We start from the raw sequence: 21,570 nt of genomic DNA on the forward strand, positions 1-21,570 counted from the left end.
GTTATTGCCCTTACAAAATCCAACAGAAAAATCAAATAACCAGGAAAGGGTCAAAAGAGTTAAATGCACTAAAATGCTAATGTAAAGAAAGAAACATCCTCTGTACCAAAGATATTTTTACCAAAGTCTTATTACCCTTTTGCCTTTAGCTTAAAATTCCCTGGTAATGCATATCAAAACAAATATTTGTAGGACCAATGAAAGCATTTCACAGGTTAAAACAAAGACAGGCCCTTATTGCAAGGGATCTGCATTGCACTTCTGGATTCAACCCTTCTATGATATGTAAAGCCAAAACCCTACCTTCAAACACTCCTGGATTTTGGAGTTTAAATTCCAATTTTTTCCCAATTTTTGAGGGACATGGGGAGGGAGAAAATGTATGCAAATTGTTTGGTAATTTTGTTTTGTTTTGCTGGAAAATGCTAATTTCTAAGACTCTAAAATCCTTCACTATTGATTTTGACTTGATTCCAATGAAACACAGGCTACGGTCTGTAATGGGGAGCCAGGGGCTCCTGTTACTTAAAGTAAGGAGCTACAGTAGGGATGTCCCCAGGTGGGGAAAACAGCACACTATGGCATAGCTGCAGGGGTGTAGGCAGCCAGCGGCCCACAGGCTGCAAATGCCTACTGTGGGGCTGGCTGCTTAGCAGTGGGAGAGTAGGGTAGACCCTGATTAGGTAGCAATGGCACTGGTAGTAAGCTGCCCTGGAAGAAGCAGCACACCTATGGGTGTCAGGGGAGCACCTGACAAGAAGGGGAGGAGCCATGGGATATAAGCCTGGGCTCCTGAGGCACAGAGGCCACTGTAGTCCTGAATTCTGCTGGGAAAGGAACTCCTGCCAGCCCAGGCTGGTGAGGAGTGGAAGCTGCAGGCCATAGCAGATACTGCCAGGGTAGAGAGAGCCACAAAGTTGGAAGGTAGCCTTGCAGTGGTATGCTGACCCAATTGTGGAGATGGGGACTTTGAGTTTCAAGTGGATGCTTGAATTTTTGTTTTGGGTTTTACTGGAGGACAGGATGTAGCTGGCAGAGGTGGACTGGATAAGGGTGCTGCAGGGGCACTCAGCAGAAAACAACCTAACCCCAGCTCAGGGATGCCATGGGGGCTGACCTGAACTGAGTACAGCCTTGTCCAGGGTCAGGGACACCAGAGGGGCTAAGACAATGCACAGGGTTAAGGGACTTGGAGATGCAGAGAGGGCTGAGGCCAAGACAGCTGTGGAGAACTCAGCTGTGGACAGAGTAACATCTGTGCAGAATAGGCATGGCTGTAGGGGCAGAAGGAGGCCACAAATAGCCCTTTAAGGCAACTAATGCCCTGGGGTACAGATGGGGCTGGGAAAGCCCCAGTCAGTGCTTGAGGAGCAGGACTGAGATCAACTGGATCCTAGAGGGACCTGCTGGCCAAAGAATAGACCAGGGCTCACTCTGGGACCTACGGCAGCCTCCTTTTTCTTACAATAAAATAATTCCATCAAAGCATGGCAGGCGAGAGGAAAGGGGGTGTACTCGAGAAGTCAGAGTGGGGCAGGAGCCATGTGGCCACCGGGGCCTAGTCCTATCACAGTGTCCAACAGAACAGAGCCCATCTTGTGAGCTGTTTCCTGGCTCTGCAGTTCAAGTTGTAACTTAGTGCATTGACTGTACAGAGCTACTATCTGAAGATTTTCTACTAGCCTTCAGTGGAGCCAGGGGTTTGGAAGTCTCAACTTGACCAAGACTCTTAACTTCTGAACTCCTACTTCCATGATCAAGGATTAATGCTGCTTCCCACTTGAGTGGAAAAGGCCAGGGAGACCTCCAAGGGAAATGGAAAGCTGGGTTACTCAGCTATTGTATCTCTGGTCTGCATGAGCCTGCCATAAGGGAACAGATGACCCTGCACAGTACCCTTATAGTCCAGCCAGTGCAGCTCTAAAGGGTACTGTACAGAGTCATCTTCCCATGCAATAGCACTATACTGACCCTAATATAGTTTGACCCCATGAAATTTTAGCTGAGATTTTTAGGATTCTGTCTGAAGGGAAGAAAGGTTGACTTTTAATCATAAAAATAAAGAATGCAAAAGAAAAAAAAAAGTTCTTTATTTGTGCAGCTTCACTTTCCTAAAATTTTCTGGGATATTTCCCTAATATCTAGCCTCTCTGATCAGTGCCCCCAGTATACTCACCTCCTGATATGCCACGTACCAGACACTAGTTTGACACCCAGCTAACTAGAGGTGCATTTAAACTTTTCAGTGGGTATCCATCAGTTCTCTACATTCACAATCAATAGGTACACATTCTTCCACTTCAAGGATGTTTTTCACAGCATCCTGTCTTTTTAGTAGCACTGGAACAACTCCATAGTAATTTCCTCTAACATTACCAAAAGGCAGCAGGTACCATGCTACACAGGACAAGACAGGATGAGTCAGCCCAGGGCAGTGCAGGATATGACAGGCTGCCATGCTGTAGTGGCAAGGCTTGGAAGTTTTTCCACAAAGACAGAATGTCCCTGTTTCCTTGCACTCCTCCGGATCTGCCCAGAGGAATTCAAGGAGTGGTGGCTATTTTCTGTGGGAGAGTTCCCACCATAGGAGAAAGGACCCTTCCCCCTCCAATGCCAGTCAACTATTGACTGATGGGGGTGAGGGGAGGCACTCTCCTGGGGCTGGAACCCTTCCTGCTAATTGCCAGGCAGAGGAGAAGACAGTCCGCCAATTAATGGGTTCCCCTAACAGTGGGAGATATGGGGGAGGAGGGCAGGGTGCAGCCTTCTAGTGCCCCCTCTCTGGAGAGCTTGTCTTTGCAGCTCTCTAGCCAGAGGACCAGAATACATGTATGCTCCAGCTCCTGAGCTACTTTTCTACTAGTAAGAATTGCAATGAAATTCTTACCAGTATAAATGAATGCCTGTCCATGGACAAAGTTTCTTTAGTTTTAAAGTAAGCTTCAGAATGGTGAATACCTGTAACTTAGTCAGGGGTACCGAATAGCTCTGATATTTGGTAATAAGGTAGGAGGAACCCTTCACCCACAGTTGAACATTAGGGAAGTCTGCATTTCCAGTGCCTACTGTCCTGCATTTTTTTTCTCTGGGAATATCATTCCAGAGGGTTTTTTCAATTATTAAGTCTTTATTATTTTCAATTATTAAGTCTTTATTTAAAGAGTTTTAAACAAATTATACTGTTAAAACAGCCGACATTTCAATGTGATTTGAGTCAGTCTGGTCCTCTAAATACACTGAGGTTCTTGCAAATGCTGTTGTTGTGCAAAAAGAGTAGATATGGAATTATGATTGTTTGGGCTCCACAGGTAGCTGTGATGCCCCCCGGTGACCACGCAACCCTTGCTCTGCTTGAGCTTTAGCATACCGCTCCCTTCAAGCTCTCCTGCCATGCCTTGATGCATCTGTTGAATGATTGAAAGGAAGGATGCCTAATGGTCCTAGAATAAGCCCTTATCCTTCTGACCGCCGGCAGGTCACTCCTCAACCCTGCTGGTGTTGGTCCTGCACTCACACTAAGTGGTACTCCCAGCCCATGTCTGCCCCCTACCAGGCACCTGTAGCTAAAAAGGCTATTCATGGCCTCTAGCCTCCTCTACAGCCATGCTTTGCAGGTGTTACAGGTTTCCCTCACCAACCACAGTTCTGAGTATCCACACACCAAAGGAGTACAGTCTGAAAATACCCTCCACAACCCTGCTCATGCCTCTCACTCCCCCCACCCACAGCCCCTGCTCCCCCAGCCCTACCAGTTTTGCCAACCACGGGAACTTCCAGGAACCTAACTCCTGTGGTTGGCAAAGAAAACCTGGACTGTACAATCACCCCTTTATTGGGGCCTTGGCCTTCTTGGCCTCCACCCCTTTTATCTAACTAAGCCTTCTAGCCCAGGGTCACAGTGTAGGTCCTGGCTTCTGGGCTCCAGCTCTTATCTCAATAACTTTAGTCCTCAGCCTCCAAGCCCTGTCTCTGCCCTGCCATGGGGTGCTAAGTCTACTTTGGCTCTCTCTGGGCCCCCTTGCCCTGTCTGGCTTTCACCCACACTAGGCTTCAACCTCTTGCTAGACTACAACCTCTTTTAGGTTTCTATCTGCTCTGTGTCTTGAGCCCTTAGCCCTGGCAGGACTCAAAACACTCTTGTGCCCTTGGGCACAATTGGGGCCTCCAACAATTCCTGAAAGTCCCATCCCAAACCAGGATAACCTGTAACAAAGGAACAAGCTTACTGGCTGTAACACAAACTAAACCCGCTCCAGGTGCAAACATCAGCAGTAACTTACTGCTTGTATGTAGCATAGCTTCCCCTTACCCTGGGTGGTATCCCTTCATAAGTCATTGGTCTCTTACTGGCAGGCCCTATGGCAGCTCAGAAATCAGAAAGGCATCCCTTAGCAGTCATCCTACTCCTACTGCCTATTCCCTTGCAGCCAACTCACCCTAGGCTGAGTTCTCTTGACTGGTTACAGGTGAGCCCCTTCACTCTACTGGGCAGCTCCCTGCCATGACAGCAGTGTTTCTTTCCTGCCTTCTCTCTTGTGTTTAACCCCTCTCAGCTGTCTGGGCTCCATCTGCTGCCATTTTTCTCTTTAAAGTCCCTGTTATAATGATGTTATGGTGAGAAATCAGCAAGTGCATGCAAATGAGAGATCCATACTGCTGCTTAGAAATCAATACAAATAACCTCTCTCACACTATGTAACACTTATTACCTCTTCCACATTAGTTTCCAATGTTTTCACGTCATTTCCTTTATGCTCAGGCTGCTCAGTCAACTTTACAGTTCTCTCTACCAGTTCTACAGTGGCAGTCTCATGACAATCATTATTGGCATCTCCAAAATAAGACATCAACTTCTTCAGCATTTTGTCATCACATCTATGTTTAAGAAAATAAATAAAAAGGAGTTAGTAAATAAAACTGCCTAGCCAGGATCAATATGCATACGAGGTATGGCTGTTTTTCTGCAAAACTCCCAGAAGCACAATATCTCATAGAACATAAATTCAAAGCACTGGCACTGACTTAAATTTATGGTTTGGATCCTGGCTATGTAAAAATGTTCCACCTCCTCTTACACACAAGCTGAGGTGCCTCAGCTATCAGTTTCTAAAGAAACAAGGTAGGTGTCTTAAGTGGATGGGCTTCAGTCCTAAAACAGGTCTGTCCCTACACCCTGGTCTGACAAAGCCACAGCCACAAGACCTTCAGTACACATTCTAAAACCCATTCAATGTATGCACGATTGTGCTGGAAAGGTAGATTCTAAGCAGGCAGATCCTTTTTCTTGAGAGAAGGGGGTAATTTTCCCATTAGGAATCCTAATCAGTATACTTAGTTTGTGCAGTGTGTTTTTAAATTTTTTACTGCAAGAACAGTTAAAGACGGCACTAAACACTTAATGATAACAATTCAAGCAGCATGTGGGTGATAAGACAGGCTTCCCCCTGCCATACAGACTTTGGCTTGCTTTTTATTTTCTTTCTAAGCCCCACTTACTCAAATTCACTGTCCTCTCTGATATCTGCTAGGATCTGCCTTTCTCCTATGACTAGGCAGTGCAAGCACAGGGGTATCTTATCTTTTATTTCAGTGAAATACACGCCTGGCAGATGTGCAAGTAAAGGTGCCGTGAGATCTGATGCGCAATCCCCACAATCACATTTCCTCCCATGCCACATGTTTATGGCAGGAGATGTAATTGTGAGATCGAGCATCAGATCCTATCACGCCTTACTGCTAGTGCAGGGGGAGACCAGGATTATGATCCTAGGCATCCCCTGCACTGGCAAGTAGAAAACTCATATAGCTGGAAGCAGCGGGGGTGCAGGGTGTGCCCCCACAACTGAGAGTCTGGATCAGCTGACAAGACTCATACAGGAGTGTATGAAGTACCCTCATAGCTGTGGGCCCCAGCCGGGCTACATGTTCAATTAATGGTGTAATAGGAAACAGCCATGAAGTTATTACACATTTTTTTCTAATAACTTTGTGGTTTATTCCTTGTTGTACTATGCCATTAATTGCATTAACATGTGTCTGGGGAATAACTTAAAATGTGATTAACTGGTTAGACATGTCTTTCAGTGTAATGTGTGCTGGAGCCTTGGTTCCATAGCCTGTTGCTGAGCCCATGGTACTTTGTACAACTTTTTAGATCATCGAGTGACATTCTCAGTGGGAGAAAGGGATAAGTAACACTGATCTCTGAGACATACCCACTGCCACAACAAGGAAGTCTGGTCAGTAGCTTCTTCACTTCAGCCATCTGAGATGGCTGCTCCCCTGTCCACTTCTCCTCCTCCTCATCAGAGGCAGCCTGGCCCTCCACAGAACGGAACATCTGATCTTCTACTGGAGAAAAGAAGAGTCACATAAATACATGTAAAATTCTGTCATGCTCAGGACAACTGCCTTTCCAGCTGTAACAATTCAAATGAGTGGGATTTAAAAAAAAAGAAAAAGAAATTTTAAATATCTAATTAAGATACAGGGTACCTACCTTTATCACCAGACCTTTGAAATGAACCCCCCAAATGGATGAGAGTTTGTGGTGATGCTGACTTAAATATCCTTTCTTCTAATACTCTGGTACTACTTTGACTGGTAGCTTTTGCCACTGTCTGACTTGAACACACTGGACGTCCAGATGAACGTGGTCATGCAGTATGCGGTGCTGCAAACACGTTTACGGTGCCACATACTGCACAATCCAGTGTTCTCCACGCTGTAAGGGTGTGCCGCCCAAGTGCATGGTACTCTGGGTTTTCTCTCCGTGGTTTCCAGGGAATATCCAGGGGTCAAAAAAACACCATGGAAAAAAAAATAGGGAAGTGCGTGCTACTGAAAAGCAGAGCCGGGACGCCTGGACCCATGCTGTGGCTGCCAGCCAGGCTCTGCCTGGCAGGATCACCACGGCTACAGCCCCAGGAGGCCCCCAGGTAAGGCTCCCCTACTGCCACTGGGGTAACCTGCTGCGCGCCAAAGCATGGGCATTCCCCAGGGACAAGAAGCTGAGGCACAGGGTACACCGCTGCTAGTTGTCCCTGTGGAACGAAATGTCCATGCATGTCTGGGCAAGTCCATTGTGTTTTTTTATGAAACTAGCATGGGTTTAAGATTATGTGCTGTTATGAACTGGAATGAGACCCTACTCTGAGGCATTTTCTGCATAGTCACTGGACTAACTGAACGTATGCTCAGAAGAGAGTGCAGGGAATTTGACTGAGAGTTGCTATCACTTAACATTAAACCATTCTCTTGCTTAAAGCATTTTATGTGGTTCAAGGAGAGTAATTTTAATAAGCGTCTGTAATACCATCTTTATGACCACTTAAATGTTAGCACCACCTATTTAGCCTGAAGTAAATCTCTTCTGAAATCTAAGAAATCTGAATGAAGCAAATGACATATGCAAAGAATAATACAGACACATTTCCATATTTCAGCAGTGTTAGATCAAACTAATAGTAGTTGGATTCTATTAACTGACAAAGGATCTTTTCTGTGCAGGAGAATTTTATTCAAATGCTCATAAATACCTCTCCAAAAAAGTTGTCCATACATGGAAGGCATTGGCAGTTGTTTTATTTCAAATGTTAATTCCTGAATTCACAACAGCTTAAACCAATTTAAACCCAGGTTTAATTTTTGTTTCTATACTTTTTTGTGAAGATTGCAAATCAAAAAATCTACAAGAGCTAGAGTTTATTCCCTCACAAATTTAAAACTCTTAAGTTTTCAGTTCTATTTCAAAGACAGCATACATGTACATTTAGTTACTATGTTCAGGTAGTTTTTAACCTTCTGAGGGCAAGGTGCCAGCTTTGTGGATGTGAGTGAGAGCTGGTGCCTTCCACAGGCTGCCGCAAAGAGCTAGTGTCAGTAACAGACTTGGATGTTTAAGCAGGATTAGATGGAATTGAGGAGCCCTACTCCAAAACTTTGCTCAGTTGCAGCCTAACCCCACCAAGTATCTCCCTGTTGGAATGCAAAGCTAGAGTTCTACTAGTTCTACGCATGTATTTTATCTAGTGACTCTTTTGGAAAAGAAGACATATGGGTTTGAACTCCCTGGGTGCGTCCACACATGCAGACATGTGTGCTTCCAGCAACTCAAATAGCAGCGGCACAAATTTGGGCAGGAGATTTGTGCATCAGCACACGTGCCTGGACATACACTTTGGTGTGGGGCAAGTTGTATCACCTGAGGCAAACTCACTCTGCCCAGCTCCTCCTAGATGTGCAGCCAGGGGGACCTGAAGGCTGGATAGTAGGCTGCAGCAGTATAAAAAAACTGCCCTGGTAGGCAGCTCGGGACTATTTGCTCTCTGGAGCTTCTACGGCCCAGCCAGTTGATGCATGGGGACACTAGCCACCTGTGCCACCTGGACTCCTGCAGCAGCCCTGACCTAGAGTGGTCCCTATACCATCTACTCAATGCAGCAGTCTGGCACCAGGGGCTGCTGCCCAGCTGTGATCTGCTGCCACCTGTGACAGCATCTGCCCCCTTGAACCTGCAGCCCCATGTCTGCACACCTGCCAGACCTGGACAGGGACTGCATGGCCACCTGGGCTGTTGCATGGGCACTGCAGCAGAGCTGTCTGCCCCTCTGAGCCAGCTGCCAGTGGGCTGTGGCTGCACATTTGGCCTTCATGTGGCACTGCTGCAGTGTGTGTCCCCATCCTGCCATCTGGGCAGCTATCATCTGGAAGATGTGCTCAGTGTGGTGGTCTGCTTTGAATTGCCAAAGCATGTCCTCCTGGCTCTAAATGGCAAGGAGGTCAGCCACCTCATTTGCCCTGCAGCTGGGTTCCTAGTGCTAGCCCTGGACAGGCTACTCTGCCTGGGTCCTGCCACTTGCCTCACGAACAGAGATCCTGGTGTCCCCTGTTTAAAAACTGCAAATTCTCTGATTAAAAAAAAATCACAAATTCACTCTTTAGAATACCCAAAAGTCCATGTTCTTCCATGATTAAAATGAAACATCACTATATGTATTATCTATGTCTATATACAGAGAGAGAGATCAGTTGGGCCATGTCTTATTGATATATTTACGATTTTAAAGCCTACCACTGCCTCTATCATCATAACAAAATACATTGTAAATATCTATATGCTTTGGTGTTTGCTTTTGTTTTCTTTTATAATAGAAAATAATAGAAAAATCAGATCTCCCCCTGACCCCTCCACTAACTAGGATGTGGGGACACCTGTCCCTGCAGCCACAGCTCCAGCCAGCAGGTTTCCTTCTGTCTGGTATCTGGGCACACAGGATATGATATGTAGGAGGGGATATGGGATTTGCAAGAGGAGGGTGGGAAGCAGGGTGGGTATAGGGGGGATGTGGGGAGGGATTGTGATAGGGGTTTTAGGTGGGGACTGCCACATGCCCACCCCCTGGGCATTGCCCCTATTGCTGGCAGCAGTAGCTAGCGATGCCCACTGCAGCTCAGCCCCATGCGGCACAGAGCAACCTGACCTGCCCGTGTTTTGTACATGGTGAATGGCCCTGGTCTTCCCTGCTAGGGCAGGTGGTAGCAGGAGCCAATCCCCATGTCAGAGTATCTGTCTGAAGGACTCAATCTCTGGTTGCCTCAGGGCACAGTTGTGCCCATGCACCACTTTTTTTGCAGGGTGGGGTTTTTTTTTTGATACCTGCATTTCCAGGTATCAAATTTAGAGCCCATGATGCAAATATGCAGCCCAGGGAACATTTTTCTGTTCCCAATGTACCTCTTGCGGCATCTCAAACTGCTTTGAGATGCTGCAGCAGACACTTGCATTTGTTTGGATGTGCCCCCTCAGGCTGAGAAGGTTATTGAGCCCAAGTCCACCATTTCCTAAGTAAGTGCTCTAACCTCCAGGCTATTATTAGTGTTCTAACCACTAACACTTATGCCCTGCAGGTTAATACAAGACACAGGAGAAGAGAATGAGCCCTGCTTAGTTCATGGAAAGAACTGTTGTAGATGCCTGTTCTCAGGAAAGGGCTCTAGGCTGTGGATCTTAAACTAAAAGGAGCAATTTACTGGAACCCTGAAACAGGTGCTTAATCTTTGGTGAGGGGTGGGATTTCAGACACCCCCAATCCTTAATGGTTCCTTGTTCTAAGCAGCTCCCTGCTCAACCTGCTGGCTGTTTTGGATCCTATTCTGAGGCACCTGGTTCTCCCCATACACTGTATAGGGAGCCTGGGTGCCTAAGTGAGGCCAGGTATGAAGAAACTCTTTACTGGATCCAGCTCAAAATAAAAGCTGAGACACCTAAACCTGCCGATGGAAGGTTGTGTTTTCAAATTAAAGGAACAGCTACTTGTGTGTAAGGGAGACAGTGAGACATGTATGCAATTGTCCGTCTAAAGACATGAATTGTATTAGCTGTTAGTAAACCAGCCGTGCTGTCACCTGCTGCTTACAGATTTTCAACAACAGATAGTGCAGACAAAAGCAGCAGGTTCAGTTAATACCTGCAGTCTAGAAAATAAAATTCAACCTTCTGTTTAAAGATGCAGACTTTTATCACTCACGTTAAAGAGCAATATCTATTCAGTTTCACTAATAGTAAAACTTACGATGTAGTCTCATTACAGGGATTTTTCCAGTAGGCAGTGTGGCAATCAGACTTGAGCAAATCTGACATATTGCAGTCCATCCATTAGAGGGCACTATTGTACCACATCCACATTCAAACTAACAGGACTCTTACTTGGCAAAGCCTAACTGATACTAGATTCTCTGCCTGATAAATGTTTCATAATACTAAAAAAAATAAGGAACCTTTTTATGCAGTGGCCATATGTGTGCTAAGCCAGTTTGTCTTCAAACAACATTCTGCTTGCCTAATTTATGAATTATCATGATCAATAATTATTATTCTAAGCAGTAAGGAAGTTCTTTAATGACGGAGAGAGAATACCCATACATTTTTCTTGCAATATTTAATGTATGCAGATTAATATCCTTAAATTGGTTTACTTGCATTACCCCTCACATTGCCAAGGCAGATCTTCAGTCTGATACATGGACAGTAAGCATTTGTACATCATCACTTAGGTTCTTGCTCTCGAGATCAAAAAGTGGTCAGCGCTTGCTCTGGAGCATGAGAAAGCAGAATGGTTCATAAGGCACTGACGTTACAGAGTAGCATTAATTCCTTTAAAACCTGAAAATTCTATAATGTTTTCTATCAGCCAGTGATGCATATGGCAGAGGGGCTGGAAAATTTTAATTGAAACTTTTTTTTGTCAAAGAAAGCTATTTCATTTCACTAAAACCATTTTTTTGACCAAATCATTGACTTTTTTTGATGTCCTGAACAATAGCTTTAAAGAAAAAATCCACTTCAGAAACCTGATTTTGAAAAATTGTGTTTTGTGTGTTATTTGTCTGAGTTTTACATTGTTCATTTCATGTAACTTATGAAGAAATATACACTGCTGGTACTAATGATATGTTATACTAGCCAATTGCCCATCAAGAATGATGGGGGTGGGGATGGAGCCCTGTGGGCCCCCCGCCCCCAGCCCCACTCCCCGCTTCCCTCCTGCTGCTTGGGGTCTGGGCTCACTCCCCCAGCTCCTTGCCACAGCAGCGTGCAGGAGTAGGTCCGAGGCTGGGGAGAAGCCAGGCCACCACAGTGGGGGGTGGGGAGAAGCAGCAGCCCAGGCTGAAACCAGCGGTGGTGGAGGGACAGGGGGAGCAGGGGAGGGGCCGATGCGGGGGTGAGGTCTGCTGCTCCTCCACCTCCCACGTCAGGCCCAATACCCCCCTGCGGCAGTGGCAGTGGGGGAAAGGGAGGAGTGGGCCCAGGCCTGATGTGGGAGAGGACCAGGCCCGAGGCTGGGGAGAAGCTGGACTGCGGCGGCAGGGGGAGCAGTGGACTCAATCTGACCCAACGGCAGTCAGGAGACAGGAGGAGCAGACTTGGGGCTGACGTGGGGGAGAGAGGCGGGGTGGAGGAGTGGGACCGGGCCTGAGGGAGGGAGGAGGCCTGCTCCTCCCTTCCCCCAGCTGCTGCCGTGTTGGACTAGCTTCTCTCCTGGTGTGGGCTCAGTCCTCCTTCCCCCACTCAGGCCCAATCCCACTCCTCCCCTACCCCCACCTGCCCCACGTCGCTCAGAGTCCATTCCTCCCATCCCCCCGCCACTGCCGAGTTGGCTTGGGCCTGCTGCTCCCCCTGCCACAGTGACCTGGCTTCTCCCCACCCTTGGGGCCCGCTCCTTCCCTTCCCCCACTGCTGCCACCACAGGGGTGTTAGAAATATTATTAAAAATGCATTATCAATAAGTCTTGTTAAAACAGCGCAGCTGTCAGCCCTCCCTGGTGAGAGAACTGGGAGAGCTACTGAGAGCTCTTTGTATTAAGGTATCACTCTCTCTTTGTTTTGCAAAGTTACTATCTCTTTGTTACAGTAAAGCATATACTCCTCAGCTTTTCTCATGCAGATAAGAGTAAATTGCAATTCTAGCCTTGAAGCAAGGAAAATTCAAACTCTTGTAACCTCAAATATTTTCTACCCATGCGCAATGAATTAATACATATAAGCCTATCCGCCCCGCATACTTAAGTAGTTAATTATAATACACATGCGACGCATGATTTGACGTATTCACATACATGTTTGTATGAATCGGAAATGAGTTGTAAAAGTTCCTCCTTCTGCACACGTGGTCAGGAGAGAGGGGATAAAGCCAGCTGGGCAGTTTCCCTCGGGGGCAGCAGAGTGTTTGATCTTTTGTCTCTCTCTCTGACCCTATTTGCAAATATATACCTTTTGTGTTGCTAATAGAGTGTGTCTGTGGCTGAAGGTTTTTTTCGCCTCCCAAGAAACGAACCGCGATTTTTACATCGGGGGGAGCTGGCCTGACATGGGGAGGAGTGGGCCTCATCTTCTGCATCAGGCCCATTCCCACTCCTTCCCCATCCGCGCCTCTCACCCCTGCATCAGCCCCTTTCCCATTCCCCTGCCACTGCCGGTTTCAGCCCGGGCCCACTCCTCCCCCTGCTGCGGTGGCCTGGCTATTCCTCCTGCTGCTGCTGCATTGGCCTCTACAGGCGGCAATAACAGAAGGGGGGAAGGGCAGGCTGGGGTCAGAGCCAGTGGCCTCGCCCCCCCCAGCATCCTGACTCCGCTCCCCCAGGCCGCCGTTCCCTGCAAGGAGTAAGGGAGGGGTGAGGCCAGCTCTGGTGGCCTCGCCCCACCACCGCTATACTCCATCGTCACCACCTACAAGGAGCCGAGGGTGGTGGGGTGAGGCCAGCACTGCTGGCCTTGCTCTTCCTGTTCTGTCTGCTCCATTGCCCCTGCCTCCAGGGAGTAGGTTCAGGGGGGCCAGGAGGATGTGCCCCCCATGTTGAAACCTATTTTTATTTTTTAAATCATTATCAGTATCTGCTACTTGGTTATGACTAAATCATCGTTTCTAGATCAAAGTGTTTCTTATTAGGCATGTCTACATGTTGCTGTATGGCAACACTGCTACAGCACCGTGCTTTTAGTACTTCCTTTTGGAAGTACTAAAGCACAGCACAGTATAGGCAGTTACTGCACTGTGCACACAGCACATGGTTAGATTTCACTGCTATGTTGCCATAGCAGCATGCTATACTTGGGAAGTGCACCTCTACAGCGATGTAGCTGGCGATTGCATGTACACACATGTGGTCACTACACTGCTGTACCACACTGTAGGGTGATGTGTAGAAGTGCCCATTTTTTGTTAAAATAAGCATGAGACTGAGCAGCACTGCCAATGACAACATGAAATAATGTAAACATAAAAAACGTTCCATGCAAAATTTTGAAATCCCAACACGTGAAATTCTGAAAATAAATTTTTCCAAAACATTTTTTTTTGAATTCTGAAATTCCAATCCAGCTTGTGTTGACAGCTTTTTTTCCAGAAAAGAAAAAGATGGCAGATGGGATGGAGTGCACCCTCAGCAAGTTTGCAGAAGACACCAAACTGGGGGTGGTAATAGATATACCAGAGAGTAGGGCTAGGATTCAGGGAGACCTCAACAAATTGGAGGATTGGACCAAAAGAAATTTCCTGAGGTTCAATAAGAACGAGTGCAAAGTCCTGCACTTAGGATGAAACAATCTCTTGCATCAGTACAGGCTGGGGACTGACTGGCTAAGCAGAAGCTCTGCAGAAAAGGACCTAAGTATTATAGTGCACACTAAGCTGGATATGAGCCAACACTGTGCCCTTGTTTCAAAGAAGGCTAATGGCATACTGGTCTGCATTAGTAAGAGTGCTGTCAGCAGATCAAGGGAGGTGATTACTCTTTTCTTTTCAGGACTGGTGAGGCCACATTTGGTTTACTGTGTTCAGTTTTAGGCCTGCCACGAGCCAAGTGAGGGCAACAAACATGGTTGGGTCACATGACTTATGAGGAGAGGCTGAAGGAACTGGGCTTATTTAGTCTGGAGAAGAGAAGACTGAGAGGGGATTTAATATCAGCCTTCAATTACCTGAAGGGAAGTTCCAAAGAGGATGGAGCGAGACTGTTCTCAGCGGTGGCAGATGACAGAACAAGGAGCAGTGGACTCAAGTTGCAGCAAGGGAAGCTTAAGTTAGAAGTTAAAGAAAACTCTCCTTGGGCAGGTAATAAAACACTGGAACAAGTTACCCAGAGAGGCCATGAAGTCTCCATCCTTGGAAGTTTTTAAGACCCAGCTAGACGAAGTCTTGGCTGGGGTGATCCAGTTGGGGATGGTCCTGCATTGAGCAGCGGGTTGGACAAGATGACCTCCTAAGGTCCTGTCCAACTCTAATTTTCTATGAGTCTATGAAAGAACTAGATGGGACTGCATTTGCAAACTTTAAGCACTTCTCTTTGGACTTCTGGAAAAGGTGTTATACAATGTGACGTGCCAACTCCCCCTCTGAAAACAATAATCTGCAGGCCGCTTCAGAAGTACTCAGTTCACTATCCAGTAGTGATGCCCTATGTTTCCCCATTCAGTTCAGGGTTACTATCACAAAGCTTTCTGAGTAGCCCTAGGCTGGCCAGTTTGGTTGTACCAAAAAAATGCTGTGCTCAATTCAGATTACAAATACAAAGATACTTTTAGAAAATAATGCGATTAAGTGCCAAAAATTCCTGTTATGCAGACACCTATGTGCCACTTAGACAAATAAAGGTGAAACAGGATTTAAACTTTTGTCTTCATTAGATCATAGATGTGTCGATCTATACCAAAATTCACACTCCGGGTTTTCCATTTAGGCCATTATCAGTAACGAGACCTTTGAATGCTAAAACAGCTTTCATAGATGGCACTCATCATCATTACAGTATTTAAATGAGCCAAAAACATTATCATCCTTTCCAGAGTCTCTATAATTCTCCACTCCACTGGTATTCTGTATGGGTAATAATTAAACCGAGCCAACCTTGGGAGACTTGATGATTTCAGGAGACTTTCTAATTGTGCTACATGTAATCCTATGGAAATTGCAACAGAAAAGCATCCTTTTGGCAGTAGCTAGTGTTACATGTACTAAGCCAGTGGTACTTGATCTCTGGCCCGCAGGCCAAATGCAGCTTGCAGATCCAGTCTCTGGCCCATGAGCTGGGTAATTTGGTGGCACGGGAGCGATGGCAATTAATAAGGCCACCCTCCCCTGCTACCAAATTCCCAAATCTCAAACCCTGTTTGGCAGGTTGGCACTACGTCATGTCCCCTTTCCCCCCCATGAAGATGGACTGGGGCTGGTCCATGTCCCCTTCCCTCTCTGTAGCTGGACTGGGGCTGGGCCACAATCCCTTTACCCCTCTACCCTCCCACCCCGCTTGGATTGGGGTTGGGCAACATACCCTTCCCTTGTGGCTGGTTCAAGGCCAAACCATACCCCGGCCCCATAGATCCATATTGGAGCTGGGGTGAGCTCCCTCCCCTCTGTAGGGCCAGGCTGGGATCCCACTGTGACCACCCCTGGTGCCAGTTTGGGACCCCTGGTTGGATCTGGCCTGCGGACAGATCAGGTACTGCTCGTCTGGCCCAGCAGCCAAAAGTTTGAGCACCACTGTACCAAGTCATTTGGAGCTTTCAGGATTACAGAAAAGGTAAAACTATGTCCAAGGAGTGGGACTTTCTGTTATATTAACTGTGGATGGCTTCTTTTGAATCGACTCTGACTTCATCCTAATAATCTAGGGAAAAAAGAGACTCTGTGGCCCAATGAATTTTGTTGAAAAAGTAAATCCTTAGTTATATGGGATGTAGTAAGATTTTTGAGGGGAGTGAGGGGAACTGAAGTTTTGTCTAATGACAAGGTTTCAAGATTCATTATGATTATCTTATAAATTGTTCAAAATCCGTAAAAGATTAAAGCATTTCTGCTGATAATCTGACAAAACACTGAGGAAATAAAACAGCTTGGAATTCTGCTCTAATTATATAAATTCTCAATACCGTTCTCTGAAATCCCTGCCCCTCCAGCAGGCGATCCTCGATCTTGATGTACGACAGATAAACAGAATTTTCTGTCTGGTAATGCTGCCCCCTCATTCTGCTCTTTGCTGCTTCTAGAAGGAAGCTGGAGCTTCACGACCTCTGACCTGGAGAAGAAAGGCAAAATAAAGTGGACTCAGAAAACCAGAATAGTCTGGAGGAATGTGCACAGAAGAGGCTTCTTCACCCTATTAACAATTCTGCTCAAATAAAACGGTTCAGGGCTGCTTCTGAAGAACAGCAGCATCTGCCTTCAGTGCCTATTAAATGGAACCCTCAAGGGCAGTTTTAAATGGTCTTGGTAAGGATTAGAGGAATGTGGATTTCAACTATTCTTAGATTTCGGTATTAATAATTAAACAAGCATTACTTATAACTTTTAGTTAAAATTCAAGACATCTGTAAAATTTATGTGGAAACAGTCTCCTCTGGCCATAAAATATTCCTTTTCCACTGACAATGATTTACTGTGGCTCATTTTCCAATATGAACCCCTAATTAGGGTGGCAAATCTTGCATCCAGACACTTAAACTGATGCTTAGGCTAATAAAAGTCAGTTTTACATAGTTCTGCACTATGATATTCAACCTATTATGCAGGACTGGTGTAAGGCCCTACAGGGAACTTAACACCATTAAAAACTAAGTGGGGAGAACATTAAAAGTATCTATAGGCCTCAGCATAGGCCCATTGCACTGGGACAGAATAGGATGAAATGGGAATTCTAAAATGTGGGCAGTAACACCAGCATTCTTGTACACTTCACAGGTTCAGATCATTTATAAATATTGACTTATTGGTCCTTCTAATATCTCTAAAAGGTATTTACATTCATTTTGCAGATGAGGAAAATGAAGCAGAAAGATTAATTGCATCGTCTGAATACACACAGCAAATCTAACAGAGCCAGGATTAGAATTTAGTACACCTGATTCCTAATTTTGTGCTCAGCATTTATCTAGAACACAGGAAGATGCCTTACAGTTTGGTTTTTCAGGTAATAAAGATCAAGTGATGTTATCTGAGAGGTCAAAAGAACAGAGCACTTGAACAGAATGATAAATTTAAATAGCAATGAGTCATAGTTTAGAAAGGACCTAATAAAGTAGCTGACCTGCTAACAATCTACTTTGGGATGAAATATTTTCCTGGAGGATGAAAGGAGAGCAGACATTGCTTTATCTATCTTTAAAGGCACTAAGGTGGACTTTACTTAATGTAAAATGTTTAAAAGTGAGCTTGAAAAAGCACCTGCAAAACACCTAGATGTTTAAACATAACAGTGTCTGACCAACATAGCTTTCACAAAAGAAAATCATGCTCCACTAATCTGTTTAATACTTTGAACAGGTCAAAAAGCAAAAGATAAAGGAAAACTAATTGTTATAATTTGCTTAGATATTCAGAACCCTTTGATGAAGTGAACTGCTGTCACAGAGTAGACATTAGCTAAAGATTAAGGCACTTCAGACAAAACTAGGCAAGTATGCAGATTCAGAAGAAATTAAATTCCCTGTTGACAAATTCAAGATAAATACACCCCAGAGGGAATATCTGAAGTGTCCATATATACTGCTCAGTTCCAAATTTCCACCAAGAAAAGTGACTAGTTGGGGGAGAATAGGAAAATGAAAACTACTCAATATGCAAAAGTGATCTCAAAAAGCAAACAAAATGTGATGATATGTAAAAAATAGGGTCCAAATACTGAAAGTATTGTGCAGTCTAGAATAAGCTGTGGTACACTTCCCATTCGAACAGTATGCTTAGTCTCCCCTCCCCCTCACATATCAAATATGATCGACCAGTATTAGCAATGGTCTGAGCAGAAACAACTAACAAGAGTGGGTATATAGAGTAGTCAGTAAATGAGGGCCATAAAAGAGGGATGCAGAATAACGAATAGCATAGGAAAGAAATTTGAGCATACCTCCTATCAATTTTAAAAAAAGAAAAGTACATTAAACAAAAACCAACAAAATGTAACATTGCTATTGTTTTAAAGGTTTTTTTCCTAATATGGTGTACAATTAACACCATGGGGGGGACCAGTGGGGAATGGGAGAGACCCTGTTCACCCATGCACCTCCCGGAGTAACAGGAATAATGGTCATAAGTTGTTAGAGAGTAGGTTCAGACTAGACATTAGAAGGCACTATTTCACAATCAGGGTGGCTAGGATCTGGAACCAACTTCCAAGGGAAGTGGTGCTGGCTCCTACCTTGGGGGTCTTTAAGAGAAGGCTTGACAATTACCTAGCTGGGGTCGTATGAGCCCAGTATTCTCTCCTGCCCAGGGCAGGGGGTCAGAGTTGATGATCTACTTAGGTCTCTTCCAACCTACATCTATGAATCTAACCTGTGGAACTCACTGCCATGAGACATTACTGAGACCAAGAGCAAAGTACAATTTAAAAAATGAATGACAGATTTATTGCATAATTAAACACCCACAACTACACTAGCTAGTTTAAAGATGATCATGTAAAAACTAGTGTAAGTAGGTTCTGTGTTCCAGGAATTACATGTCCTCTCACCCAAACTGTAATTGGGTTTGAACAGCTTTTTTACTGTAGTTTTTAAAAATCTTACAACATCACTATTTTTCACCAGGATCCTTTCTAACTTAAACCATTAAGAGATGATACACAGTTCAGATTTTTTTTTAAATTATGCATGAAAGAAAATCAAATCCCAGTTTTACTTAATAAATATCTCTTTCTCCAAATTACTTTGCAGATTAGTTTTTGTTCCATAGAGATTTGGAATATTCCTTATACTTAAAATACTCTTAAATATCAATGAAAAGAAAATAAGTAAAATACTAAGAAAATTGATCTTACTGAAAAAAAAGTTATGCAACACAAACTTTTTGTACAAGCCTCCCAAACACTTGCCATACAACCACTCCAAATGTTAGAAACCGCCCCCCATATATAGTAATACAAAGGCTGGTGCCAAGTAAAAAAAGATAAGTATCATGGAGAGCTTTTGTTTAAGCTAACACAGCTGCTGTCAGTTCCTAAGGAACTATACCAGTGCTGGCTCCGTGGGTGTGCACCAGACAACTAGATTAAATAATGGCCTTCCTGTTCAATTTGGAGAGATCTGAAAGGGAAATTAGTTAAACCATGCTTGGGGATAATTTTCATACTTCCAAGATTAGCGTTGGCTGTATAAAAACTGATATTTATGATTTATAGTACTCCTTAGCCTAGCAACAATTAGCTTCCCTCTGAAAGTGAAGGGGCATGGTATCTTCAGCCTGGGGTTTGCTGTTCATTTAGTTGAGACTTTTTTTAAACAAATCACAGTAAAAGTTGCCTTACTTAAAAGAAATACTATCAGGTAAGATAGGATATGTGAATGCCAGTTTGTGATACAGTTTTCAGGTAAAGCATCAACAAGTTTCATATTCATTTTCAAATGTTTTTCATAACATTTAAATGAACAGACAACACCAAAGACATTGCTCAGAGACTTCTATTGGTTTGTCTCCCCACACACTCAAAAATAAATACATTCTCCACATCACTGAAACACAACCAGAATTAGAAATTGGAAAGGCTACTCCCTAACCCAGTGGTGCCTAACCTTCCCACTCATGGGCCGGATGAATGGTGCCAGGTCCATCTGCAGGCCAGATTGGCTGTGGGCCCAATCTAGTGTGCAGCGCTAGCCCAGCTAAGGCCAGTGAAGCTGTGTGGGGCTGTAGCCTGATGGCCTACTTGGGGCCAATGCAGAAATGGCCTACTTGGGGCCAATGCAACTGCACAGGAACAGCCCAACCTGGCCATCCTACAAAGCTGCACTGTGCCCAGCTGGGCCCTTCATAGCTGTATCAGGCCCTGGTCAGGCTGCTTCCTTGAGGCTATATTGAGCTGCAGCCCCTTGTGGTTGCACCAGGTCCTGGCCAGGCAATTTCTATGTGACTGCATCAGGCTCTGGCTCAATCCAGCCATGGAGGAACAGGGCCTGGCTCCCCCTCCCCCCACACAGGGCCAGCAGGGCCTGATGCCGCTGTAGGGGGCCTGGCATTCTGGGGAAAAGGGATCAGTGGCAGTGTTAATTGTCACTGCTCCCCCAGCCCAGAATTTCCAGATTCATGGGGAGACATGTGGGCAGGATTATGTGACTCAGCAGGCCAGATCTAGCCAGTGGGCTTGGGGGTGTAGCACCCCTGCTCTAACAGAGGAATCAGTAATATCTGTAATTAAACCCAGTGTTATCCACTGCAGTCCTGACTACTATAAGGAGAAATGTTCTTGCAAAACGCCTAGATTTTCAGTAGTGACTAGTGACATTATGTGCTTCAGTTTTTGGGCGTCCAATCAGAAACCTTAAAGGGGCATAGATTTTAGGAAAGTGCTGAGCAGCAAGCCTCTGAAATCACCTCTGCAACCAGCTTGCAGTCCCACTTTGGTCCCACCTGCATCAAACAACCTCAATGATTACATTTATCTGGTTATAACACTTTAAAACAGTTTCCCCCGGATAGCCCAGGCTGATTTCCCTGTGGTCACATTCCTCTTCCCATAACAATAAATGGCAATACAGCTTTAACTATGATCCACCACTAGGTGGCAGAGGTGAGAGTTCTGCTGCTCCAGGGAAGGTGGACTCTTTACTCTTTCTTGGTAACTCAGCAAAAAACCAAGTCTCTGATCAGCCACTGCAGGTAACAGGCTTCTTTTCTTTAGTTTCCTTCTGAAAAATCCACCTCCTGCAAACACTAGGGGCTAAGTGTCCCCTCACACACGCATGCAGATTTGGGATTCTCATAGCCCACTCCCTCTCTGGGCTGTCTCTCTCCCCCAACACCTCCACATGCAGACAGGGAATTTCCCCTGCAGGTCTCTGTCCCTGCAGTACAAGCCTTTCCAGCCCAAACAGAAGACTTCCCTCTACAGGTCCCTGACCAGGTAGCTTCTCCCAGCTCCCAGCTATCTTACCAACCCCTCCCCACTCTTTTGCTGCATATCTGTGTACTGTGTCGCATAGCTCCGACCCTGGGCGGGGAGGAAAGAGCTTCTCCTGGGATGACTCAGGCTCTCTTCTGTCCTGAAGTCTGCTCACCACCAAGCCTCAGCTCTATTCCCTCTGAC

General features: G+C 45.4%; 1 protein-coding gene across 6 annotated transcripts in view; it reads right to left on the bottom strand.

Moving 5' to 3' along the window:
- Window positions 1-21,570, bottom strand: part of EFCC1 (EF-hand and coiled-coil domain containing 1) — a 154,327-nt gene that overhangs the window by 44,953 nt on the left and 87,804 nt on the right. For 4 of the 6 annotated variants that reach the window (XM_090021888.1, XM_090021891.1, XM_090021890.1 and 1 more), the window contains exons 3-5: window positions 16,427-16,572; window positions 6,216-6,351; window positions 4,710-4,875 (exon numbers count right to left, since the gene is read on the bottom strand). In XM_090021888.1, the coding sequence (XP_089878014.1) occupies window positions 4,710-4,875; window positions 6,216-6,351; window positions 16,427-16,572 (448 nt within the window). The remainder of the gene's footprint in view (window positions 1-4,709; window positions 4,876-6,215; window positions 6,352-16,426; window positions 16,573-21,570) is intronic. The other 2 variants (XM_090021889.1, XM_090021892.1) reach the window with 1 other exon arrangement.

This window comes from Crocodylus siamensis, chromosome 11 (assembly GCF_052110815.1).
Source record: "Crocodylus siamensis isolate JL-2025a chromosome 11, ASM5211081v1, whole genome shotgun sequence".
Classification (NCBI taxonomy): Eukaryota; Metazoa; Chordata; order Crocodylia; family Crocodylidae; genus Crocodylus; species Crocodylus siamensis.